Raw genomic sequence first — 27,397 nt, 5'->3', positions numbered from 1 at the left:
TCAAAAGTCTCTCGCACATCGGGCGGCTAAGACAGAAGTAGGGGTCATGACCGACCCTGGCCTTGGTGTCAGGCCTATTCTACTTGGCTTAGATAGGCCTCTATCGCTTGAGCCTTCGCTAGCTGATGCGTCGTGGGCCGCTCGGCCTGTTAGTTAATCGGTGCCTTGATACACTCGGGGATCATAACCCTAACAGTAGCCCTGAGCGTTTTTGTGATTACGACGTGATCGTGAAAGCACTGAGATGCGTGTGCGTTGAGCATGGGTTTGTAGTTGTGGCTTGTTCGAGCTTCGTCGCTTGACCCCTCGTGGGCTGGTGCGTTCAATGCGGTAGGTGGTTGTTGTGCTCTGTCCCGTAAGGATGCCCTAGTGATGTGGTATGTAACCGCTGAGCACTGCTATGTCAGTGTGTTGCATACCAGGGTTCATGACCTAGGTGGGTCTAAGTGGTCTCGTCAACGCTGTATCGGCCCTGCCTTTGAGAAGGTCTTGATTTCCTCGACCTCATACGGGCATCTGACATTGTCTATGGCCTCCCGTGGTTCGCCATGTGGTGCATGGGTTTTAGGATGCTCAGTCTATCCCTAGCCTATAAATGGAGACCTTTCTACCATTTGAAGCACCCGTGGCTATAACCATGAACTACTCTTTCGCCTCTCTGAGCGGCTAGGAGTTGTGAGGAAAAGGGCCTAAGGAGAACCACGCGGTTCTTGTTTTGCGTCCCACTAGGGGTCACTGGTGGTGCCCAGAGGCTGATGGCACCTCTTGATCATCTGGTGCTAGAAGGGGACTTGCGAGCGGGGAAGGAGATAGTGGCGTGGCTGCCGTGTAGGGGGTAGTGTATCCTGTGTGACATGGCTACACTTTGGCCTCCCTTTTGCTCCATCTTGGCACTAGAGCGGTTGCCAAGGTGCTTGTTGGAGCTAGGCAGTCCTATCGCTCTCTTCCTCCCCGCGCTTTGTTCCCTAGGGGCTGTGACTCTACGGGAGGGCTTGCGAGTTCATTTTTTGCTTCATCTCGCCTCCCCCCATGACTTCACTCCCTGAGGGTTTTTCAGTGGTACCACCACTAGGGTGTGGTGGTATCAATTTTTGTATTCTTTGTGTGCGGATCGATCGCACATCGCTTTGTAATCATGAAACATGAATAAAAGCTCAAGGAATCCTCCTTCTAGAGTTGTTGTGGCTCTTTGCGAGGCTGTGGTGAGCCCCTGGGCCGTTTGACTGGATTCGAGCTTGTTGGCGTTGAACCAAGGTTCTCCGAGTGGGTTATTGAAAGTGCATCTAGCCCTTTAGTGTGTTTTGGATGATTGAATGACAACACGATTAAAAGTCTAACATGTTTGCTAAGTGTTAGACAGGAAATTGATTATCTCACAGATACTTGATGAAATTGTATAAAGCCAAAATGATGTATTGTTGTATAAACAATCTAATTCAAGCACAAGACAACAATGCAAATGGAATTCATGCAAAGGCTTATTTATTGTGGGATTTCAATGATCTATGTGAAAGCAAGCACGATAAAAGTTAATTAATGAGAAATGAGGGATTGCATATGGAATGGTCTCATATTTGAAGCTTGCTAAATTGAAATGAAAAAGACAACAATACAAATGAATGGATGATTCAACACAAGATGTGACTTGATGGCTTGAGATGGTGAAGATAGCAAGGAAAGGCTTCGAGGTACTAAGCAAGGGTGAAGGGCAAGCGACGGCTTGGCGGCCGAAGAACCTAGCTAGGGTGAAGAAGGAAGTACTTGCATTTAGTTGAGGTACTAATCAAGCTGCGACGGTCATATTAATGTGGAGGATCAAACCTATATTAGACAAAGCGTTGGAAGTGACTTGATGCATTTGGAGTTATTCATATTTGATGAATGGAATCAAGTCACGTGCTCAAGATGGCTATGCTCAAGTGAAAAGATCAATATCAACATGATTGGCACCCTCACTTGATGAAGATTGGAAAACACGGCTTCGGTTCAAAGAGATCAACTCAAAAGGTTTAATTTCCTTATACTTTTAAATTTGAGTTAATAGGAATGCCGTACTATTAAGAGGGATGCAAGTTTAGGTGGTCTGAGGAAGATAGAGTGCTCAAGCATAATAACTAAATCAATAATGAGACACTCTAGCACTTCACGAGCACATAGAATAATTTTCTGTGACTGTCGGTGTCGGAAGTCCCGACGTAAGCCGGAACTCCCGACAGTCGGAAGTCATGACTCTTGCCGGAAGTGCTGACTCTCAGTCACAGCCTGCGCGGTGTCTGTGGACGTCGGAAGTCCCAACGTGTGTCGGAACTCCCGACAGTCGGAAGTCCCGACGTGTGTCGGAAGTCCCGACAGTCAGAAGTCCCGGCCTCAGCGGTGTTGGCTGTTTGTTTAACTGTGCCCGTCGGAAGTCCCGACGTACGTCGGAAGTGATGACCGTCGGAAGTCCCAACGTACGTCGGAAGTGATGACCGTCGGAAGTCCCGACGTTTGTCAGAAGTTCCGACACTGACTTGCACACACGGACTTCTGACCTGTTGTGAACAGTGTTTTCTTCATACGTCGGAAGTCCCGAGATCTGCGTCGGAACTTCCGACGTAGATCTGAACGGTTTGATTTTCACTTGGGGTATAAATACCCCTCTCCTCACTTCTAACCGTTGCCCACTCATTTCATTGCGACAAACACTCGGCCAAACAGCCCCCAAGCATTCTAGGCTCCCCTCTCTTCACTCCCTTACTTCCAACTTCGATTCCCAAAGGGTTTGAGTGATTGGAGAGTGGATTGAGTGAGAAAAACACTTGGAGCAAGCTTGAGCACTTGATTTCTTCGTCAAGCCGGTTTGATTTGCATTTGTTACTCTTGGGGATTTTCCCCTAGCCGGCTAGGCGTCGCCCAAGAGCTTCCATCTTGTGGAAGAGCCTTGGGAAGTTTGTATTACCCTTGTTTTCTAGTGAAGAAACTCAAGTGACCTTTGTGGTATCCTTGAGTGAGGCAAGGAGGTGGAAGAGACTCCGACCTAAGTGGTCACCTCAACAACGAGGACGTAGGAACTCCTTTGTGGGGCTACCGAACCTCGGGATAAATTCTTGTCTCCCGCGTGCTTGTTGTTGTGATTTGCTCGAAATTACTTGTATTTGGTTGTCTCCCTCTCTCTAGCTATTTCTTAGGGTTTGGGACTCGATCTACGGATTGGTGGCTTATCGACGTCAAGAGAGTGACCCAACACCTTACCTTACCACTAGGAAGTGGGTTTGTAAGTTATCGGCATCGCAAAGTTCATTTTAGCACTTGTAGTTCATTTCCCGCAGGGGTCGGAAGTGCTGACAGTTTGCGTTGGAAGTTCTGACTCAAACTGTTGGGACTTCTGACACGTCGGAAGTTCTGACCCAATCGTCGGGACTTCCGACACGTCGGAAGTTCTGACCCAAACGTCGGGACTTCCGACATTAACTGACTAGTGCATTTTGATTCAACTCTTTGGTTGCCGCTGTTTGGCTCCCTAGGTTTATCTAGTATCTTTTATATACTTTGTGGCTAACTTGTGAGGGGTTGTATTACTTTGATTTGGAGTTTCCATTTTGGAAACTCCTATTACTAATCGTTTCCGCTTTTAAAGGTGTTGATTTTTCAGAAACGCCTATTCACCCCCCTCTAGGCGACATCCTAGATCCTTTCAATTGGTATCAGAGCGAGGTTCTCACCTAAAGCTTCACCGCCGTGAGAAAAGGATGTCGACGCCTATCGAGTTGGAGCCAATGCTTCTCCAAAATGATGGTTCAAACTTTCTACCTTGGTCAATTCATGTACTCAATGCTTTTAGAGATATTAGTCCTCTTGTTGAGCATATTGTGTTTGCAAGCATACCTCTTCCTATAGTTGATTGGAGCAACTATAAGAATTTATCAAAAGAGGAAGAGATATGCGTGCAACTCAATGCTCATGCTATTAATATCATTTTGAGTACATTGAGTGCAGAGGTTCAAGATGAGGCAATATTCAATGGACAACAACCTCCGGAGAGTGCTCATCTCATTTGGACCAAACTCGTTGAGTTATATGGAAAATCCAAATGCGATGATGCACTTGAGGTCGAGTCAATGGAAAATATGTCCATTATGTCTTCATGCAGCGAAGAAGCCTCACAAGACCTCAAGAGCGCCGAGCCGGAGCAAGAGGTGCAAGCCGAGGCAACCGGACAGCAGACAGTCCGTGATGATGAGGCTCAAACCCGGTGGCGGCCAAGTGATGAGTCAACCTCAGTATCTCATGATACTCATCACTTGTGTCTCATGGCCAAGAAAAGCAGGAAGAAGGCTAGCAAGAAAGATCAAGCCAAGGAGATAGCACGAGTAGATGATCAAGAAGAGAGTGATGTTGAAATTGAAGATAGCTACACTCTTGATCATCTAAGCAACAAAGACAAGCTCATTCTCATGAAGCTAGTTGAGAAGAATGATGAGCTAGAGGAAGAGAATGAGAAACAAGAGCAATCACTTCAAAATCAAGAAAAGTTTCTCATCTCCAAATTGCAAGAGCTAAAGGCCATAAATGAGAGGTATGAAAAATTATCAATTGAGCATGCTTTAGTTACTAACTCCTCTTCTAGTGTTTCACAACTAGAGAAGGAAAACCTTGAGCTCAAGGCAAAATTAGATGAACTCTCAAGCAAATATAATGTGCTACAAGCAAACTATGTTCATCTCAAGTGCTCTCATGAAGAATTAGTAGAATCAAGCATCATGCTTGAGGTGGCTCATGAGGTTGTGATTACAACGGTAAAATCATCTCAACCTCCCACTCACACACTCACTTGTACACAATCTCAATTGAATATTTCTTGTGCTAATGAGTGTGCTTCTCAAGCAAGCCAATCTTCGATTGAGCAAAAATTTATAGAAAACATAGAGCTCAAAGAAGAGGTGAAAAGATTAAAGAAAGATGTGATTCGATTGAAGGGTAAGGAGAAAGCACAACCTTCTCAAGATAACCGTGATAACATGGTGAAGAAGCTTGAGAAGGGTTCAAACCTTGCTTCCTCCAAAACCCAACAAAAGAATCACATTTCAAGCAAGGCCAACACAACCAAGAGCAAGAAATATGAAAAAAGGATGTGCTATGGTTGTGGATTGTATGGACATGAGTGGGCTACGTGTCCACATAAGAATTGGGCCGACAAGGTTGAAGCCGCCACTCAAAAGGTTTCAATCAAGGAGGCCAAGCAAGTGAAGAGTGATGGACAAAGCGCTTGTCTCATGAGCAAGAAATTGGGGCATCCTACCAAGAAATGCCCTAATATATCAAGAGTCAAGAAAGGTAAGCCCAAGTTGCAACAAGAAGATGCTATGGATGCAATGAGATGGGCCACAAGGTTGATAGATGTCCATACAAGCAAAACAAGCATAAAGCAAACAAAGGTCGCATATGCTATGCTTGTAAAAGAAAGGGGCATCTAAGCTATGATTGCCCAAATGGTAACATCCCTAAGCCGAACACATTTGTTTATGATAATATGCTTAGGAAGACCACAAAAGGAGTTAGCACTAGCAAGGTGATGTGTTCACCACAAACTAGTACTAAGGCCATTTGGGTGCCTAAGCACTTGTTGACTAACCCAAAAGGACCCAACAAGAGTTGGGTACCAAAATGTGCTTAGGTTGATAATGTAGGTACTTGGTGGTGAGATGAAAGCTTCGGGGTGGTTGAGCAAGTAAATTGAAAATATTCACTCAATCTATCAATCAATTCTTATCATAATCTCATATATGGTTGACCCGAAGATAAATCAATGACCATATCGTTTACTTCATCTCTACCATTGGTAACAAGTACCTAAAGACCTTATAGGATAGCCACTTTGTGTTTAGTGCTCAATGGCTCACAAATAAGCATATTTGTGAAATAATTGGAAGTGACTAATTAGTTTTATTTAACCATTATCATATTTGCCATGTGATGCTTTTAATGGCTCTCTAGTAGAGCAATGCATTTGTTCAGATGCAGGCATACAAGAAGTACTAGAGCTAAAACGAAGAATCACAAGCAGCGCTTCAATTGTTTCTGTCCTACGCCTACCAGACATGTCTGGTATGGCCAGGGTAGAAAGGAAAAGTGTTTATGTTCTTCACATGCCGGACGTGTCCGGTATGTCTACCGGACGTGTCTGGTATGGTAGGAACCAGAGCACTAATTGGGATGCAATTGAGGTTTGATCCATATGATTTCATATATCCTTAATTTGCTCAGAAGCTTGTGATCTATCAAACCTAAGTGGGTTGTGAGTATGTCTCAATGAAATTTAAATATGGCAAATTACTTTGTGTTGGTCAAAATAGAAAATTGACTCCCAAATTCTTAAAAGAATAAAGTGCCTGTTGAAAGTCATTCAAATTACTTGTGGTACTTATTTAGGGGGAGCTCAGTTTCTATTTTGCACCATTGTGGACTAACAAATTTATCTAGTATTATTTGTAGTCCTTTGGATGAAAATTGATTTCATATATGGTATGATTATTTGACAAGTGAGGTCAACATGATGTTGTCATGCCATGTATTATCTCAGTGGTGATATTGTGGGCTCAAGACAAAGGTATGTATTTACATACATGCATTGTAAGTGCATCTAAGGCCCTTTATATGCTAGTGTGTGCATTTGTGTGATATAGGATAGATGTTTTTCAAAATCCCTAACTAGCATGTGTAGGTGGTGTGGTTTTTGAAAATCATGTGTTTTTTTTGGTCTTTGTGACCTAGTCATGTCATATTGTGATTATTGCTACCCTTGGTTGATTATTTGCCTAATCACATGTGACATGGTTCTCTCAAGTCCATACAAATATCCCTATGTCCCATCTAAAATCTCTCTCAAGTTTTGAAAATCATAAATTTGCCAAATATTCGAAAAAAGAGAAAATCAATTCTTGGCTAATTCATGTCCCCTAAGTGAGAATCCTAAGCCTATTTCAATTGATGCAAATATTATGCCTAGGAAGGTTTGTTATGGTACCCTATTGGTTAGTATTGCAAAAATATTCCGCTATTCATACTAAGGCTATGCCTAAGTATGTTGCGTCTAACATGAGAGGACCCAAACTAGTTTGGGTACCATCGAAAAGTGGATGATCGTTTGTAGGTACCATGGCATTGGAGACTTGATTCAATGGAATTATTATTGTTCATCTTATGTTGAGTCAAGTATTGAAGCCTAGTGCAATTCTATCCCAATGCCAAGTCAAAATTGAGTGAAGTCCATATGCTATCAACATACAAGTGTCATATTCAAGTTGTGGGAATTTATTGATATATTTGAAGGCCTGCAAATAAGTGGAGTTGAAGCTTGCAAAGATGATCATAAGCTATCAAGGTATATCTCTTGTTGATCAAAGTTTATTTGGGTGCATATGAGTTAATTGAATTGGATATATATGCATATGTTGCTTGCTATGAGATGTTTGAATGGATTAAATGCTTAAGTAATCAAGTTTGAAGTTGGTTTGATTGGATATGTTCATAAGATTTCTTCTAGTAAGTGGTTTGAATGGACATATGTCTTGTGAGAGTATTCAAACAAGTTGATTTCAAGTTTGGTTCAATTTGGAGAAAAATAGCTCAATTATTGAAATCTGTCCAATATTGAAAATCTGAGCTAGCAATGATCATTGACATGTTTGAGCAACCAAATCTATTTGTATTGGCTTGAAATTTGGTCTGCATGCTCTACACTTATGGTATTAGTTGCTGTGCAAATTTCATGAGATTCGGATAAGTGATACTTCGGATTTGGAGTAGATCTGGTCAGCTATAGTGCAGCAGTTTTCAGCATGTAGCAGTGTGGAAAGATATGAAATCTAGGTAGCAATATAGAAGTCAAAAGAAGCTCAAATTTTTACAGCTACTAGAAGACTTAGTGTGTCACATCTTCACCAAATTTCGTGGTTTTTGGATATGTACTTTGGGAGATATGATTTATTCTTTGAAGAGTACAGAATCTGCCAGGAAAGTGACAATTATTGGATTGATCAAAAGTCACTTAGATTCAAAGGTCCTCAAATTAGAATCATATCTATAAGTGATTGAGGTACCTATGTTTTGGTTTTGGTTTGAGATAGAAGCATGACAAATGATGAGTACAAGACAATTTGTTTGAAGAGTGTATCTAGTACACATTTGGTACTCAAGCTAGAGATCAAGACCAAGATCAAGATGAAGATGGAGTTTAAGTTCTAGTGATAATTGGAGATCTTTTGATAGAAAGAAAAGACTTAAACAAGTAGAAAGAAAAGGACTTAAAGAAGGATTCAAAGTTATTCATCAAATTAAGTCCAACAATATGGATCAATCAAACAAAATCCTTCAAGTGGATCAAGTGATTTTCTTTCAAGTTATTTCAAGTGAGTATCAAGGATGGTTCTTTGGAGAGAGGTCACTTGCACCCTAGGCTTAGGATGGCTAAAATCGAAGTGGTAATCTAAAGGAATATTTGAGGTACTTGGTTGAAGAAAATCAAGAGATTGGTCTAGAAAGCAAGCAACACCCAAAAGAGAACAAGTCATGAAATTTTCGAAGTGGTATCATGAAATTTCAAGTGGTATTACAAGTGGTGCATCTTTTAGTTCTCTCAAGCAAGCAATGATCAAAGAAGAAGCAAGCCAACCACAACAAGAAGAGTGCACTTGATCATTAGTGATTCTCAATTCATATGGGTGAAGAATAGGAATTCAAAGAATTGGTATCTATTGGTCTTCACCAAGCTTATAATTGGACTTCATGGTGCTATTGGAGAAATGAATTGAAATCTATATGACTATCTTCCTCTCCAACATAGCAAAGGTATCATTGTATTGTGCATGATCATTTTCATCCCTTACTAGTATGCGGTTAGTGCATATAGTACATGCTTATAAGATCATGCATTACAAATGAAAATTTTTAGATTCATAGACTACCACTATTGCTTGAATGATTATATGATCTAGTGGTTAGTGTATGAGTTTGTTCATGAGCTAGTGAACCCATGTACTTGATCTATTTTGAATTGCTAACAAGTGACAAGTGACAAGTACAACCTCTTTAAGATGACAAAGGGGGAGTGACAAGTAATATGACCCACGCCATGACAAAGGGGGAGAGTTTAATACAAAGGGGGAGAGATTAGTACTAAGTTTGAACCTTAAGCACCCTTTGTGCTTTGTGTGACCCTTTTTGGCGATAGATGACAAAGGGGGAGAAATATGATTAAAGCTTAAGGAGGAGAGAGATGAAAGCTTAAGGGGGAGAGATATGTTTAGAGCTTCAGGAGTGCAACCTTGTGTCTAGCTATGAAAGGAGGAGAGTAGCTATGACAAGGGAAGAGATATGAACTTGAGAAATCTTTGTGATGAGTGCTATGTGTGTGATATATATGATGTATTTACTTTCATAAGGACCATGCATGTTTTAGAGTGACTTTGTATGGTGTGATGCTTTATGTTTAAGTCCTGTGTGATATATCATGTCATATGCATCACGGTTTTTCTTTTATTTTGACACACACTTGCACCCCATGGACGCAATGAGTTAAGGGGGTCTCCTATGTGTTTTAGTATGTGCAAATTGACATTTGAGGTCATTTATGAATTCAATTCATATTGCACACATTAAGGGGGAGCCTCTCATATATCATTGAATCCAAAAGCCTAATTGTTTATATCTTTTTGTAAGCTTTAATCGGGTTGTCATCAATCACCAAAAAGGGGGAGATTGAAAGTGCATCTAGCCCTTTAGTGAGTTTTGGATGATTGAATGACAACACGATTAAAGGTCTAACATGTTTGCTAAGTGTTAGACAGGAAATTGATTATCTCACAGATACTTGATGAAATTGTATAAAGCCAAAAATGATGTATTGTTGTATAAACAATCTAGTTCAAGCATAAGACAACAATGCAAATGGAATTCATGCAAAGGCTTATTTATTGTGGGATTTCAATGATCTATGTGAAAGCAAGCACGATAAAAGTTAATTAATGAGACATGAGGGATTGCATATGGAATGGTCTCATATTTGAAGCTTGCTAAATTGAAAATGAAAAAGACAACAATACAAATGAATGGATGATTCAACACAAGATGTGACTTGATGGCTTGAGATGGTGAAGATAGCAAGGAAAGGCTTCGAGGTACTAAGCAAGGGTGAAGGGCAAGCGACGGCTTGGCGGCCGAAGAACCTAGCTAGGGTGAAGAAGGAAGTACTTGCATTTAGTTGAGGTACTAATCAAGCTGCGATAGTCATATTGATGTGGAGGATCAAACCTATATTAGACAAAGCGTTGGAAGTGACTTGATGCATTTGGAGTTATTCATATTTGATGAATGGAATCAAGTCACGTGCTCAAGATGGCTATGCTCAAGTGAAAAGATCAATATCAACATGATTGGCACCCTCACTTGATGAAGATTGGAAAACACGGCTTCGGTTCAAAGAGATCAACTCAAAAGGTTTAATTTCCTTATACTTTTAAATTTGAGTTAATAGGAATGCCGTACTATTAAGAGGGATGCAAGTTTAGGTGGTCTGAGGAAGATAGAGTGCTCAAGCATAATAACTAAATCAATAATGAGACACTCTAGCACTTCACGAGCACATAGAATAATTTTCTGTGACTGTCGGTGTCGGAAGTCCCGACGTAAGCCGGAACTCCCGACAGTCGGAAGTCATGACTCTTGCCGGAAGTGCTGACTCTCAGTCACAGCCTGCGCGGTGTCTGTGGACGTCGGAAGTCCCAACGTGTGTCGGAACTCCCGACAGTCGGAAGTCCCGACGTGTGTCGGAAGTCCCGACAGTCAGAAGTCCCGGCCTCAGCGGTGTTGGCTGTTTGTTTAACTGTGCCCGTCGGAAGTCCCGACGTACGTCGGAAGTGATGACCGTCGGAAGTCCCAACGTACGTCGGAAGTGATGACCGTCGGAAGTCCCGACGTTTGTCAGAAGTTCCGACACTGACTTGCACACACGGACTTCTGACCTGTTGTGAACAGTGTTTTCTTCATACGTCGGAAGTCCCGAGATCTGCGTCGGAACTTCCGACGTAGATCTGAACGGTTTGATTTTCACTTGGGGTATAAATACCCCTCTCCTCACTTCTAACCGTTGCCCACTCATTTCATTGCGACAAACACTCGGCCAAACAGCCCCCAAGCATTCTAGGCTCCCCTCTCTTCACTCCCTTACTTCCAACTTCGATTCCCAAAGGGTTTGAGTGATTGGAGAGTGGATTGAGTGAGAAAAACACTTGGAGCAAGCTTGAGCACTTGATTTCTTCGTCAAGCCGGTTTGATTTGCATTTGTTACTCTTGGGGATTTTCCCCTAGCCGGCTAGGCGTCGCCCAAGAGCTTCCATCTTGTGGAAGAGCCTTGGGAAGTTTGTATTACCCTTGTTTTCTAGTGAAGAAACTCAAGTGACCTTTGTGGTATCCTTGAGTGAGGCAAGGAGGTGGAAGAGACTCCGACCTAAGTGGTCACCTCAACAACGAGGACGTAGGAACTCCTTTGTGGGGCTACCGAACCTCGGGATAAATTCTTGTCTCCCGCGTGCTTGTTGTTGTTGTGATTTGCTCGAAATTACTTGTATTTGGTTGTCTCCCTCTCTCTAGCTATTTCTTAGGGTTTGGGACTCGATCTACGGATTGGTGGCTTATCGACGTCAAGAGAGTGACCCAACACCTTACCTTACCACTAGGAAGTGGGTTTGTAAGTTATCGGCATCGCAAAGTTCATTTTAGCACTTGTAGTTCATTTCCCGCAGGGGTCGGAAGTGCTGACAGTTTGCGTTGGAAGTTCTGACTCAAACTGTTGGGACTTCTGACACGTCGGAAGTTCTGACCCAATCGTCGGGACTTCCGACACGTCGGAAGTTCTGACCCAAACGTCGGGACTTCCGACATTAACTGACTAGTGCATTTTGATTCAACTCTTTGGTTGCCGCTGTTTGGCTCCCTAGGTTTATCTAGTATCTTTTATATACTTTGTGGCTAACTTGTGAGGGGTTGTATTACTTTGATTTGGAGTTTCCATTTTGGAAACTCCTATTACTAATCGTTTCCGCTTTTAAAGGTGTTGATTTTTCAGAAACGCCTATTCACCCCCCTCTAGGCGACATCCTAGATCCTTTCAGTTATTGACCTTTCGCTACGTAGGGTAGCAGGTTGCGGGGCAACATTGGGCCTTTTCGGTAGATTCCCTTGGTTGAGGTTGATCGGGTACTAGGTCCTTCTTTGCGTACAGCTGGGGCCACACTGATCTTGTGATTTGGGAGGCTCTTGCTTTTGTGTTTGATATATGCGGTTTGACCGCACGTGTTTTGTGGGTATGTTATTTGAGTGGGTTCGTGTTGAGTCCTGAACCGTTTGGTCAGGATTAGATTTGTGTGTCCGAGGATGTGGACCTCAAGTGAGTTACTAGCCTCTAGTAGCGCAAGGCGGCGAGGTCATCGAGCAACCTTGGACATCTTCTCCTGAGTGTTTGTGAGCTCGAGGATGCAGGCTTCGGGTGAGTCATTGGCCTCTCGCCATGTGGTATGGTGAGGTCATCGAGTGACCTTGGACCTCTCCTCCTGAGTGTCTGCGAGCTTGAGGGTGCAGGCTTCGGGTGAGTCATTGGCCTCTCACCGCACGGGGTGGCGAGGTCATCGAGCGACCTTGGACCTCTCCTCCCGAGTATTTGTGAGCTCGAGGATGTAGGTTTTGAGTGAGTCATTGGCCTCTCACTGTGCGGGGCAACGAGGTTGTTGAGTGACCTTGAACCCCTCCTCCCGAGTGCCTGCGAGCTCGAGGGTGTAGGCTTTAGGTGGGTCATTGGCCTTTTGCCACGCGGGGCAGTGAGGTCATCGAGCGACCTTGGACCTCTCCTCCCGAGTGTTTGTGAGCTCGAGGATGTAGGCTTCGAAGTGAGTCATTGGCCTCTCGCCGCGTGGGGCGGCGAGGTCGTCGAGCAACCTTGTCCCTCTCCTTTCGAGTGTCTACGAGCTCAAGGATGTAGGCTTTGGGTGAGTCATTGGCCTCTCACCATATGGGGCGGTGAGGTCATCGAGCGACCTTAGACCTCTCCTCTCAAGTGTCTATGAGCTCGAGGGTGCAGACTTCAGGTGAGTCATTGGCCTCTCACTGCACGAGGTGGCGAGGTTGTGGAGTGACCTTGGACCTCTCCTCCCAAGTGTCTACGAGATTGAGGATGCAAGCTTCAATTGAGTCATTGGCCTCTCATTGCGTGGGGTAGCGAGGTCATCGAGCGACCTTGGACCTCTCCTCCTGAGTGTCTATGAGCTTGAGGATGTAGGCTTTGGGTGAGTCATTGTCCTCTCGCCACGTGGGGCGGCGAGGTCATCAAGCGACCTTGGACCTCTCCTCCTGAGTGTCTGCGAGCTCAAGGGTGCAGGCTTCGGGTGAGTCATTGGCCTCTCATCATGTGGGGTGGTGAGGTCATCGAGCGACCTTGGACCTCTCTTCCCAAGTGTCTGTGACTATTGCATGACTTTTAGCCGCCTATGGTGATGATCCCTCTTGAAATGGTCACTGGTCCTCATGGGTGTGTGTGGCTTTGGTAGCTGGCTTTAAGTCGCGGTGTCGGGACGTAGGGACGAACTAGCCGTGGCCTGGCCCTAGCTATTAGGATTGCTCAGGCCTAGCTCTAGCCTCCTCTCGTTGTCCTTCCCGACCCTGAGGGGTCATACTACCTTGTTGTAGGTAGGTTTTAGTTTTCGCCACATGCGGGAGAGAGGCGTGTCCACCTTAACCACACGGTCAGAGTTGTGCGCCTCGTTGGGGTCGATGGGTAATTCAAGCGGAAGCCGATATCCTCCCAAATTGACGTGGAGTTCGGTTGTGCCTCATCGAGAGATGTCCCATAAATCATTGGCCATCAAGCCTGTCGGTCCCTGACCGCCTTCGTAGCGGTCAGAGGGCAAGATGCCTCCCCCAAAGGGGGTCAACCCGGATGACTTTGAAGCGGATAAATCGAACACAGGGTGAGGTGGTCATGTGGCTCCGCACCACCTATAAGAGCTGTAGGGGCCTGTCTCATCCTGCTCATATCCCTTTGTGGCCTCGAGCCCATCTAAGGACCGCCCTAAGAGCAAATTTCCTAAGTATGACTTAGAGTCGTGGCTACGGTGGGTCGCTCTTGCACGTAGATCTAGGGGTATGTGACCTCCTTGATCATGTTGCATTGACAGTGCCCGTTCACGAGCAGCGAGGCATCTTCTGAACGAAGGCGCGTAGATCAAAACGATACAAAGAAATGAAAACATGCAGGGCCTACCTGGTTTGGGTTTTCGCGTTGGAAGCCATGACTATGCCTTTCGCCTAGTCACCGCCCCTGCTCTACGAGATTATCGAAGTGGTTAGTAATGGTTGTGGGCTTATTTTTCTTGCCGAGGTTATCTTTGCGGCTATAAATCCGCTAGGTGGTGCATAGTGGGAGGCACTATTCTCCCGTCCCCTACGTTGCCTTCTTCTCCTTTTCTGCTTGTGCACTTGTAGTTGCTTCTCCTGGTGATGGATCGCGGGAAGTGCCTTCACGAGGAGTCACCCGAGGTCGACGGGCTGCCGTTACTTCTTCTATCTTCCCTGCGAGAGCAAAGGTAAGTGATTTTGCGTTGCTCTTTGGACTCAACTTTGTTCGTTGTTAATTGTGGGTGTGTTTAGGATCATCTCTCCAGCGATGGCATCTGAGGTTAGGGGCCCTTCTGGCACCATCGATCCTCGGCCCATTCTAGAGCCGGTGAACCATCAGGCGGTAGGAGATATGGAGCTTTGTGCTCGAGAGAGATGAGGCTCGCCGGTTGCACTCAAGTTCTGTCCACGAGGTGGCCCAATTGAAGGCCCACGTGGACTATCTCCAGGCGGCCCTCTAGGTGGTGGAGGAAGAGGTCATCGAGGTACGGGCGGTGGCTACCGCCGCTCGGGTGCAGGCGTATGGTGAGTTTCCTAGCGCCGCTAATTCCTACTACCGTGTTTTTGTTCTTAGATTCTAACGGGACTCTTCAGACTGTAGTGCTAGAGTAGCAGCTCGCAGCATCCCACCTTAAGACGGAGGGGGCACATCCCTAGGAAGGCCCCTCAGGCGAGAGTCGCCACCAAGGCATGGTCCCCAGAACTCGGTGGGGGTTGGCTTTGATGGGTGACTCGGCCGCCGCTGCGGCGATCGTGAAGATGAGGGGCAGTCTTCATGGATGTAGTTAGGTTTCCTAAGTGGCATTGGGTGTTCCCAGTTCACCCGTGTGCTTCACCGATGGGCGAAGCTATAATACCCAAACTATCCGTGCGTGTGATTTGTCGGTGGTTTTTACTTCTTGTTCGCTCATGCTGTCATATCGCTCTTATTGTTTTTATATTACTTTTGTTTTAGCCCGACACAAGCGGGCTTTCAATTTTTGCTTATGGATTGATCTCTCGCGACGTGCGGATGCTGGTTAGTGGCTGCGTGTAGAGCTATGTCTCTATAGTGTTGCATGTCATAGGCGGCGAGAGTGAGTGCTGGTGGGGGACCTTGTGTATGCTCCCCCGCAAAATGCGGTATTGGCCGCCCATGAGAGGCGGGTCAGGACATCTGTAAGGTGAAATGCCTCTGAGACGAGACGCATGGGTTCTGTGTCCCTAAATCAATTCTATGCTTCATTTCATCTAGTCAGGTTCGTCATTGCATCTATGCGTGTATATGAATGCGATCAAACAATAAAGAGAGGGGCATGATTGATATCACCGATGCTTGTTCAGGTAGCGGACGCTCGCCCTGCCGCTGCTACTCGTGCTAAGGTGAACTTCTGAGTGCTCGCTTGTGGTGGAGTTCTCATGGTCCCTGGGCTACAAGCTGGTGATGACGCTTCTTTACCATCCGAGGTGGTCGTAACTAGTGCGGATCGTCCTCCCGGGCTACCTTGGGCCAGCCCTTGCTGGCTCGACGTCCTTGGTGGGCTCTTGAGCCCCCAAGGATGGCTTCTTTGTGGTTTGGCTTGCCATGGCTTCTGGTTAGGAGGGCTCGTGCGTCCTGGTGCTTGAGTCTTCGTGGTGCGACGATGTCACGGTCGTCGTGTCTTCTCTTGTGGGTCCGGCTATTGCTCTTGATGAAAAGTTGATGTGAGCTATCACAACAGGTGCGGGTTCTGAGGGCAATGCGAGTTAGTTCGCTCGGCGCGGCACGTGGTGCACTTAGGGAGCCTGCTTCCTCGGATGCACATGCCTCCGAATGAAGACTGACGGTTCGTTGAGACATGACGGACGGTTTGTCCACCGCACAGGTCCTGGTCTTAGTTCTGGGCTTGGCCTTGTGAGGCATGGCGTCGGGTAGCCACTTGATTACTAACGATGATGCCGTGTGGTGGTGAGTAATTTCGTCGCTCGTGCGCTGTGGCAGAACCACCCAATTTAACCTAATCCCAACTGTACTTGTTAGCCCTTTAACACTAAGTACACAAAGAGACCAAGTTAAACCTGGTAGTCTGTCGAGTTCTCCCATGGGGTGTACTCGACATACTACCAGGTTTTACTTGGTCTCTTGTGTACTTAGTGTCAAAGGGCTGACAATTACAGTTGGGATTAGGTTAAATTGGTCGGTTCTGCCACATGCGCACCCTGACGCGCTGCGTTTTGCTGGTAGCGGAGACGCTGCTCGGGGTGTGGTTCTGCCACTGATCTTAGGCTTCCCATGCGGCTTGCCTAGACAAGGCAAAAGCTGGTGATGGACACTGACCCATTAGTGGGGATAACCTCATGGTTTCCTAAAAGGATGTGGCCGATTGAGGCCATTCTCTGGGTGAGTTCGTCTTGAGCCATGGTCTTCTAGCTTCCTGCACGAAAGACCTGGCCATGGTTGGTGGTTGGTGGTTGGTGAGGGTACGGGCCCCCCTATGTAGGTGGACTCTGGGATGCTACCACTGAGGGTAGTTCTGAGAGTGCGTCCACCATAGACCATGGGGTCTAGATCCCTGAAGCCGAGGTCTGGAGCGCGGCTGAAGGTGGACGTGGGCGCTGGCCTTCCAACGTCAGTGAACTCATAGTTTTCACGGCGGATGTGGCCACCATGGGCCATTCCACCAGCGAGTCCTCCAATGGTGCGTGGAGCCATCACTTCCTGCTTAACAATCGAGAGTGCGTGACAGTCCCCTACCTAGCGCGCCAACTATCGGTGTTTTGTAAACCGGACTAGTAAACTTATACGATTACTGCACTGCTCTAGGAAGACGATGATAGCTTTCAAAAGACATGCGGATTTATACTGATTTTAGGCTGGAGCCATACGTCTAGTCTCAGAGATGATCGAGTGCGTGTTCCTTGCTTGAATGCTCTGAAGTTCTTACAATAGGGGGTGCAAGAACTAGGAGACAGGCTGCTCGAAGGGAAGCTTTAGGAGCCCTTCTACGGTGTAAGAATGGGAGAATGAAAGTTGGATCGAATGGTTTTGGATCCCCAAGATGAGTGCTCTGGCTGCCCTTATATAGAGTTCAGGGTAGGGCGTATACAAAAAAGGAGGTTCTCTTGGCCGAAGGGTCGTGAGCCTGAGGGAGGTCCTACCTAACTTGGCTTGCAAGCTACCCCATCTTGGGGAGCATGTCTAGGCGTGGTTGTCGTCATGGTCTTGTGGCCACGTTGTGGCATGGTGTGACGTGGTGCTATCGTGCCGGCCGTGGCGGCACTGTAGGCATGGTGGTGGTTCGCCTACCGTCCTATGCGACGTGGTCTCCACCGTGGTCTTCGTCATTGCCTCCTGGTTTCTGGGGGTGTCGTACAAGAGTTGGTAGCCGCCTCCGGGTCGTCGATCGCCCTATGGGCTTGAAGTGCTGAGGGCTACGATCTCGACTGTTGGGGTCGTAGCTCCCGCTAGTCTGGATGGCCTCTAAGTTAAGGCCCTCATCGTGGATCCCATCCCGTAGTTGGTAGAATCATATAGACGTCTTGTCGGATCGTATCTGGATGGTGGGCTCCGTACCGGCTGTCACCGCCTTAGGAGGTGTTGTCTTGTCCACGCTGCGTGGTGCAGGGGTGGCGTCTGACCGGACCGAGGTGACTGCTGTCCCCTCGGTCCTTACGAGGTCAGTGTGGCGTGCCTACTCTTGTCAGAACGGGTAGGTTTGGTTGGGTGTGAACTCTCCCCGTTCCTCCCAAGGATCGGGACGACGGAGTGGTCATGAGTCTCTTGCGTGTCGTGCGGCTAAGACAGAAGGATTGGTCGCGGTCGACCCTGGCCTTAGCGTCAGGCCTGTTCTGCTTGGCTTAGCTGGGCCTCGGTCGCTTGGACCTTCGCTAGCTGATATGTCGTGGGCCGTTCGGCCTGCTAGTTAATCGGTGCCTTGAGACACCCAGGGATCATAACCCCGACACATAGCAACATATGCAACATCCAGATCTACTTTTGCAATATTCCGATGAAAAACTTGCAACATAAGTCTGAAAACATTTGAAACATACGCTTGAAACATGCATATATAGCCATAGCAACCTATGCAACATTCAGATGGAACACTTGAAACATACGTCTGAACCAACAGAAACACTTGAAACATAGGCTTGCAACGTGTCCGAAAACGTCCGAGACACATTGTCGCCGGTGGTCAAGGCCTACCTAGTGAGGAACTACGGAAGCGCAGGTTTCCCCTTCCTGCCGACGGCGTGAGGCGGATGGGGGCGCAGGGGTAGGCCTCCCCAGGCGCAGGCGCAGTCCTCCCTGCCTTCTCTTCCACGGCGGGCGAGGCTGATGAGGGCACGGGCGGGAGCGAGTAAGGGCGCGCGGAGCAGCAGCCCGGGCGACGCAGGCGGGGCGTGCCGAGTAGGTGCGGGCAACTCGGGCGGGACGGACACCCGTGACATATCATTTCGGAAGTGGGAAAGTACACGGGTGACAACTAACACAGAAAAACAGACATTGTGACTCTGCATCCGGCGTCCCTAGTGAGCCTCCTTTTCAGGAAGAGAAAACGTTTACCAAAATGATCCACAAAATTTATTAAAGGAACATATACAGGGACTACAACAGCACTATATTCTCTTTATATATCTCTCTAAAAATAAACACTAAATCTATCCGGTATAGATCGACTCCGCCTACAATTTGTCTCAGACAGACCCCATCTATGTGAGATTGCATTTTGCCGTAGTCCAACAGCGAAAAATAATTGCAGAAGGATTACAGGCTACAGCAAAACCATGCTTCATCTCAGTTTCGCGCCCATTTGCTGCTGGTGCTGTACCTCGCCCATGACATGGCCACAACCTCCGGCACCTGCCTGTCGGCGAAGCCGGCCATCGCTCTAGCCATCGTCACCTTCTTCACCAGGAGCCGCCATGTCTTGTCCGCCTTCTCAGTCTGCATTTTCGCCGTGAAATGGCTGCGTAAAATTAAAAAACCAAGTCAGAATCTGAGTCCTCAATTCAGAATGCATGTACTACTACAGTCCTACTCCTGCTAGACTGCTAGTATATGCATGGGTCGATCAGATCTTTTTGGTGGTGATTTTCAGAGGCAGTGCCATGCCGGCCGTTCGTGTCATTATCACGGAAATGATTGAAAGCTAGCTCAGTACGATCGAACCATTCCAATTCGCCGAGAGGGCATCTTGCCAACCAGATTCTTGGCTGGCGATCGCAATGGCGTCGTACGATCGCCGGACTATTTTGTTTGGACGCTCGTGAAGCCGTGAAAAGAAAATCTGGAGCACAGATATTTCGCGATCGTGCTGTCGGAGAGAGATCGATTCACCATTTTACTACTGCGTAAAAAAATGTCTTTTCCTCCGATCCGTGCGATTCATCTCACCTGCAGAGCGGCACGCGGCACGGCTGGTCCTGCTCCGGCCGGTCGCAGACGGAGGCGTGGAGGCGGAAGAGCTGCAGCATGCGCTTGCACCGCGCGCAGCCGCCCGGCGCGACCTTGCGCGCGCATGTCGCGAAGTGCCGCATCAGCAGCCGCAGGCCCTGGCACGTGGCATCGTCGTCGCCGTCCCCCGCGCACGTACCAGCAGGGCCTGCGGACGACGGGGACGGCGCGTCATCGTCGGTGCCGCCGCCGGTGGCGGCGAAGATGCGGTCGAGGGAGCCCATGGCCTGGCCGAGCTGCCGGTAGGCCTCCTGCGACGCCCGCGCCCGCGCCCACCGCGCGCGCCGGCTGTCCGCGTCCTCCAGCAGCTGGAGGAGCTCCAGCTCCAGCGCCGGGTCGTGGCGCCGCGCGAAGCGCCACCCGTCGGACGCCTCGATGGCGGCGAAGTCCTTGGCGGCCAGGCGCGCGCACCGCGTGTACAGCCGCGGCGCGTCGCAGAGCCTTGCCAGCTTGAGCATGTCCACGGCGCGGTCCGCGGTGAGGCGCGCCGACACGGCGGCCTCGGCGGCGCGCTTCAGCCACCCGACGCGGTACACGTGCGCCAGCGCCAGCAGCTGCGGGCCGTGCGCGGCCACCAGCTCCTCCGTCCCGGGCGCCACCAGCCTGCAGCTTCGGGCGAGGACGACGGCGGCGTCGGAGGAGTAGAGGAGGTGGAGGAAGGCGAGGACGGCGTCGGAGGGGACGCCGAGGACGGCGACGGTGCAGTCGGCGGCGGCATCCCACCCGCGGCAGCGCGCCCTGTCGATCATCCTCTCCAGCACTGGCGACGCCAACGCCTGGGATTATTCCAAACCACAAAATCAGCAACCACACACGGCGATCGAGTCGACCGGAACTAACCCAGGCAAAAGGAGGGGAAAGATGAAGTGCCTTACAAGAACGTAGGAGTGCGCGGCGATGGTCTGGCCGTCCGACGTGACGATCCGCACGTCGGCCGCCGACGCCCTGAGCGCGTCGAGACCCGCGTACAGCGCCATGGATTTCCCTTCTGCTGATGCCTCCGGATCTTCCCCCTCCACCGAATTAAATTGAGGCAGCAGGGGTGTAGGCTACAACGAACCTGGGAATGTGATCTAAACTAACCTAACGAACTGGTGCAAGAATGGATCTCGCAGCGTTGTTGGAACAGAAGGGGATCGCGGGAATGGAGCAGCTCAAAGCTCAGCGACAGCTATATAGAGGAAGCGCGGGTGGGGGGAGATATCTGTAGAAGATACAGCTTTACGCTAGTATCTTTTGCTTCACCAGTTTTGTCCAGTGAAGCAAAAGGTATTAGCTTTATTGGCTCCTAATTTAATTTAAAAGAGATAAAATAATTCCTTCCTATAGTTCATACAAAACCAGAGTTGAATATAAAGTGGCCGATAATTTTTGCGGCTGATACTGTTTTGCCGTGAGAGAAAAACACTGTACTATGACTCATGTCAGATTGATAAGTTGAAGCGAACATGATGAAAAGCTTTACCAAACAAAATTTAAGTGTCATCTCTTTATCATATAATATAGTTTAATATATAACAATTCACTTTGGTCCGTTCGAAACGTGCATCCTAAAAACACGTTTAGATTGGTGATTCTTTCTCTTTCAGAAACTATGTACTATTAATCGTGTGGATCGCAGCTGATGGGTGAAGTTTCACCTACTTCATCTGTCCTTTTTATCTATCCTTCTCACTTTTCAAAAAATCAAACATATTTAACTTTGACTAAAATATATAAGAAAATATTAATGTTTATGATACATAATTAATATCATTAGATAGATCGTTGAATTTATTTTCACAATAAACTTAATAAAACTCAAACTAGTTTAAATGACACAAACTTCATAGTTGTATTCCTCTCTAGACGGACGATACAGAGGATTAGATAAATCGTACAACATATTGGCTGTATTTGTCTCTTTGATAGCCAGTCACGGAGACGTAACAGATAGGCGCGGTAGGCTATCAGTTTCAGCGGGTACATCCACCGTATATCGCGAAAAGCGAATGGAAAACCAACCTCGCATCGGTCGGCTGGGAGGGCCTAGGTGATGACTGAGGCTCTCTCACCTCATTGGTCGGGAAAACCGACGGCTGAGGCTCGCTCGCGCGGTTCAGCGTCCCATTTACCGTGCACGTCGCCATCGGACCATGGAGGCTGTTTGGAAGCTTGTTAGGCGTTGTTGGCGACTGGGTGGAGAATTGAAGATCGGTAATGCTCTCCTGACGCCGCGCTTTTCAGTCTACGCCGCTCGCTCCCTCGTCATGCGCTCCGACCACGATGCTCGCTCCCGTCTGCGCCCATGACGCAGCGCCTCGCCCACGACGCTCACTCGCGCCGGCAACGTCCAACCCCCTTCCTCTACAGCCTTTCTCTAGCGCAAGGGTGCCGCGCCGCGGGCACCACACCCGACCGTCCGCCTGCCGCGGCCTTCTCTAGCGTGGGGGTCGCTCGTTGCGGGCACGGCACCCGCCCACCCGCTGCACCCTCCCCCACTCCACGCCGGTGTCGATCTCTGCACCGGCATCGAGCTCTACGAGATGACTAGCTGATTCGTCCAAGCAGCAAGGTGACATTGTACTGAAAGCGCATGTTCCAAATGTGTTCAGATGTTTAAGAGGTATGTTATAAGTGTTTTATATCGATGTTGCAAAAATATATCGGGATGTGGCACATGTTAAAATGGCTATACATATATGTTTCAAGTGTATGTTCCAAATGTTTTATCCGTTTCAGATGTATGTTGCAAGTGTTTCATTTGGATGTTGTAAAAGTGTATCAGGATGTTGCATATATATGCAAATATTTCATGTGTTTTCATATTTATGTTGTAAGTGTTTCATCTGGATGTTTGCATATATTCGCAATGGCTACAAACACGTTTTCAAGTTTTTTTTTGTGTTTTGCAAGTGTTTTAGACGTATGTTGAAAGTGTTTTAGCTGTTTTGAACGTATGTTGCAGTGTTTTATCTGAATGTTGTAAAAATAGATCAGATGTTGCACATGTTGCAATAAGACCCACCTGGCGTAGCCGCCTGCTACAGCTGCTGGGGCGCCACCATGGGTCACCGTTGAAAGCTCTAGTTTGGTTTTGGTGAATTAATAAAACCCTAAGTGCTAACCTAGTATATCATAGCGATCATGAGATAGGTAGCACATTCCAAGTGATGGAGCAATGGTGAAGATCATGATGATAGTGTAACCATGGTGATGAAAGTGCTTAGGCTTGGAAAAGAAGACAGAGAAAAATAAAAAGCTCAAGGTAAAGGTGAAACTTGATAGAAGCTTTTTGGTTTGGTGATCGAGACACTTAGCGAGTGTGATCACATTTAGGATCGATAGTCATACTATTAAGAGGGGTGAAACTCGTATCGAAATATGGTTATCAAAGTGCCACTATATGTTCTAACTCATTGCATATGCATTTAGGATCTAGTGGAGAGCTAAAACCCTTTAAAATGTTTGTGAAAATATGCTAACACACGTGCACAAGGTGATACACTTGGTGGTTGGGACATTTGATCAAGGGTGGCGAAGTTGGAAAAGTAGAGGGGCTATCTTTCACTAACCGGACGCCGGTTTCGAAGTGACCGGACTCACTGGTTGTGCGTCCGATCAATTATAGTGAAGACGGCACCCTCGGGCTTTGGTCTGTTCAATGACCAGACGCTGCACAATCATTGTGACCGAACGCGCAGGGCCTGTGTCCGGCTAGGCTATGACATACGCTGACGCAAGCATTGAGACGAGGCAGTGCTGACCTGATGCGGCGGCAAAGAAATTTGGCTCTAGACCCTCTCTGGAACTGATCTAACGCTAGAAAGCCATAGGGAGCAGCACGTCTGATCAAGGCTTGGCCTTGGCGCGCGTGGAGGAGAACTAACGTGATTGGCCCATCCGGTCCTTGTGACTATGCGTTCGATTGCCACTTTGGCGCTGGCACGGCTGGTTTTGACCGTTGGAGATCGACGATCATGGTTTAAACAGGGGATACGAGGACGACATCAATTGACCGGACGCTGGGGGCTGTGCGTCCGGTCACGATGACCAGCGCGTCCGGTCGCTCCGAGTTGGGCTGCTCTGTGAGTCCAATGGCTCTATTTCGATGGAGCCTCTATATAAGGTGTTTGGTCAGCTCAAGCTCATTCTCTTGGTCATTTGAATTGACATAGCAACCTCATGAGATTAGCCAAAGCCCTCCCGCTCATCTCCATCATTGATTCATCATCCTTGTGAGATTAGGAGAGAATCCAAGTGCATTACTTGAGTGATTGCATCTAGAGGCACTTGGTGTTCATGTTTCGCTGTGGAATTCACTTATTACTCTTGGTGGTTGTCGCCACCTAGATGGCTTGGTGCAGCGAGGATCATCGAGCGGAGGAAGGTGCTTGTCTCTGGCTCCAATCGTGGTGATTGTGAGGGGTTCTTAACCTTTCTCTAGCGGAGGGCCAAAAGCTACTCTAGTGGATTGCTCGTGGCTTGTGTGATTCTCATCTTATGTTGGTTGTGCAGCACCCGATTGTGGGTTTGGCGTGTGATGCTAGTTAGCGCGTGAACCTGTAAGTGAGTGAATCGTCACAACAAGGACTAGCTTCCCAGCAAGCAAGTGAACCTCAGTAAAAAATCTTGTGTCATCATTGTCCATGGATTTCATTGGTTATCTTATGATTGATTGTGATCATCTTATGATTGGCTCACTCCTCGACACGTCGGTATAATCATCACCGCCATCTCTTGTATTACATTCTTAGTGTTGCTATGCTCTTTAGTGTAATTAGTTTTGAGAGCTATCTCGTGTCGGGTCTAGTGGTTAGTGAGGCTCTTTAGTTAGTCTTTGAGAGCTCACTAACTTAGTGTAACAACTTAGCCAATTGTGTGCTTAGAGATCATAGTCACTAGAATTGTGGTAGGTGGCTTATATTTTTAGTAGGTTAGCGCAACACTCGCTTCGTTATTTAATTGTCTAACATCTTTGCTAAGTGTTGTTGTAGAAATTTTCAATAGGATATTCACCCCCCTTTAGCCAATAGTACCTTTCAAGTGGTGTCGGAGTCGTGGTCACCTTGATTTGAAGCTTAACAACCTTTAGTGTTAAAATGACTCAAATCAACAACACGAAGAAGCCACCCCAATTTGATGGCTCCAACTATCCTTATTGAAAGGCTAAAATGACAACATATATCAAGTCAATCAATAGAAAGGTTTGGAAGGTAGTGGAGGCCAAGATTGAAATTGCCAATGAGGGGGCTCCCACCGCCGCCGAAGAAGTATTGCTCCAAAAAATGACATTTCTCTTAGTGTCATTCATGATGCATTGGATGATAGAATATTTGAGCAATTCAAAAACATCGAGATGACTCATGAGGCATGGAAGAAGTTGGAGGAATTCTTTGAGGGCACTCAAACCGTGAAGGGTGCAAAGGCATATATTTTTAAGAAGAAGTTTGCGAGCTTCAAGATGGAAGAAGATGAGAGTGTGCCATAGATGTTCCATAGGCTTCAAGTGCTTGTCAATGATCTCAAAGCACTTGGAGAAGAAGTGAAGGAAAATGACTTGTCTCACAAGTTCTTAAGATGATTACCATCAAGATTTGGCACATTGGTCACTATTCTAGTGAGGAGTGGTTTGGACACTATGACACCAAACCAAGTGTTGGGAGATGTGATGACCGATGACACATAGGGATGATGATGAGAAGGAAGAAAAGAAGGAGAAGAAACATGAGAAGAAGGATGACAAGAAGAAGAGTGTGGTATTAAAAGCCACATCATCCAAGGGCAAGGCAAAGCAAGAATCATCAAGTGAAGATGAAGATTTGAGCTTTGATGAGTTGGATGATGAGAATATATGTCGGGTTCATAAACCTGGGGTCCCTCGAGGACCGGCTTCCACGCCCGGGCTCGGCCCTAGGAAAACAACATATATTTCATGGGACGGCCCAAAAAACTAAAACACAGTAGGCCGAAGGGTAGTCCGGTCGTCGACCGGAAGGTCTACCCGTAAGAACAGGCGCCCGCTCGTCAGCTTCTTCGGCCCACCTCTCTGACCGGAGCACTCGCTTTAGGCACCAGCCGTCTCCAAGCAGTCTCTCCAATCGGAAGGCTTGGCCCAAAACTGCTGCTTCCTGCTCTGACCCCGTGGCTCCTGACCCCGCGACTAGGGCTCGTAGGAAGCCTGCTCACCGCTCTTCTCCGATCGGCGCACTAAGGGCCGACTGGAGCCATCCGACCGAGGGCTCCCCGTTCGGAAGGAACCAGAAGACGTGCGGAGAAAGGCAAGGCATGGCTCACAAGTCAAAACCACTGTACCAGGGACCATACCCTATGCAAAACAGTGCTCTGTAGCCACCCTGACATAAAGTATTGTAGGGGCCTGCTAGAAACTCCCATACGGTAAGCCCCCCACGTGTCTCTGGACATCGATCGTAGTATGGGCTCTAGGATCTGCCATACCGAGTGAACATAGCCGGGCTCCTCACATGCCACCAGGCATCCAGAAGTATTTGCAGGTACCGGCGTCCTATCCTTCCTGAAGAAGATATCTCGACCCCCCATGCACATCTGACATCCTACAGCGACATCGACAGTATTGGGAGGCTTCAACCATTATCCAGTTTTCATCACCATAGGCAGCAAGGCTTAGAAATATCTGTACTCTCTCCCTCTCACCTGTAAAGAGCCATCCCCTTCATCTATAAAAGGGGATGCGCTCCCTCCAACCAGGGAGATCGACTTCTTCAAGCTCAGACTCACTAGATCGACACCAACCCCTTACAACCGCTAGTACCACCGAGTTCCGACCACAACCCTTCGGTCGGAGCCTTCCGAACCTCTTGTATACCCCCTCCTTTCTCCTTCTCGTTTGTAACCCCACTACAGACTTCGAGCACCTAGGCTCAGGAATAAAGTCGCCGACCGACCCCGACTGGACGTAGGGCACGTTGCCTGAACCAGTATAAATCCTATGTCATTGAGTGCTAGGCCACCTCCGATCACAACGTACAGCAAAACTATAAATATTTACTAGTTGGTCACTTTCTGCACCGACAGTTGGCGCCGTCCGTGGGGAAGACGATGTACGTTCAACACTCTTGGTCATCGGATGGCCCATTTTTCCGCCACCCCCGCCGTGGCGGGCTCGGGCGATACGATTCGCTTCGGCTCGCTGGAGTTCCCTGCACTCTCGCCTACCGGGATGCGAGGTTCCACCCATCTTCGAGCCGTCCTAGGCCTTCCGCTTCGGGAGCCTAGACTTCGTCGCCAACTGGCTCGGCGTACTTCACCTCCGCGAGGAGGCTCACTGACCCGGCACCCGTCGGAGGGACGTCCTCCATCGACTCCGGGACGCGTGACTTCAACGGCGCGGCATCTGCGCTTCATTCCGAGCAAACTCTCTGCTCAAACCCCGCTGTGAGTAATATACATGCTTGCTATTTACTTACTGCGCTCTATCTTCCGCCAAATACCCGGTGGGTTACCAGTTGTCCCCATCGCAGCCGCCATATGGCCGGTTCCCCTATGGCCTTGCGTCTTCCGTGGACGCATACGCCCGGGGACTCCAAAAGGTGCTGGCAC

General features: G+C 47.8%; 1 protein-coding gene across 1 annotated transcript; it reads right to left on the bottom strand.

Annotated features, from left to right (window-relative positions):
• Positions 1-18,954: 18,954 nt before the first annotated feature.
• LOC136493286 (BTB/POZ and TAZ domain-containing protein 2-like) lies at positions 18,955-21,069 on the bottom strand. Its single transcript, XM_066489349.1, has 3 exons — positions 20,713-21,069; positions 19,778-20,613; positions 18,955-19,349 (listed from the first exon to the last, which is right to left on the bottom strand). Exons 1-3 carry the CDS (start codon positions 20,812-20,814, stop codon positions 19,178-19,180), a joined length of 1,110 nt encoding a protein of 369 aa, XP_066345446.1. The 5' UTR covers positions 20,815-21,069; the 3' UTR covers positions 18,955-19,177.
• Positions 21,070-27,397: the final 6,328 nt, after the last annotated feature.

The sequence above is a fragment of the Miscanthus floridulus genome, chromosome 11, assembly GCF_019320115.1.
Source record: "Miscanthus floridulus cultivar M001 chromosome 11, ASM1932011v1, whole genome shotgun sequence".
Lineage (NCBI taxonomy): Eukaryota > Viridiplantae > Streptophyta > Magnoliopsida > Poales > Poaceae > Miscanthus > Miscanthus floridulus.
This window is presented reverse-complemented; position numbering and strand designations above follow the sequence as displayed.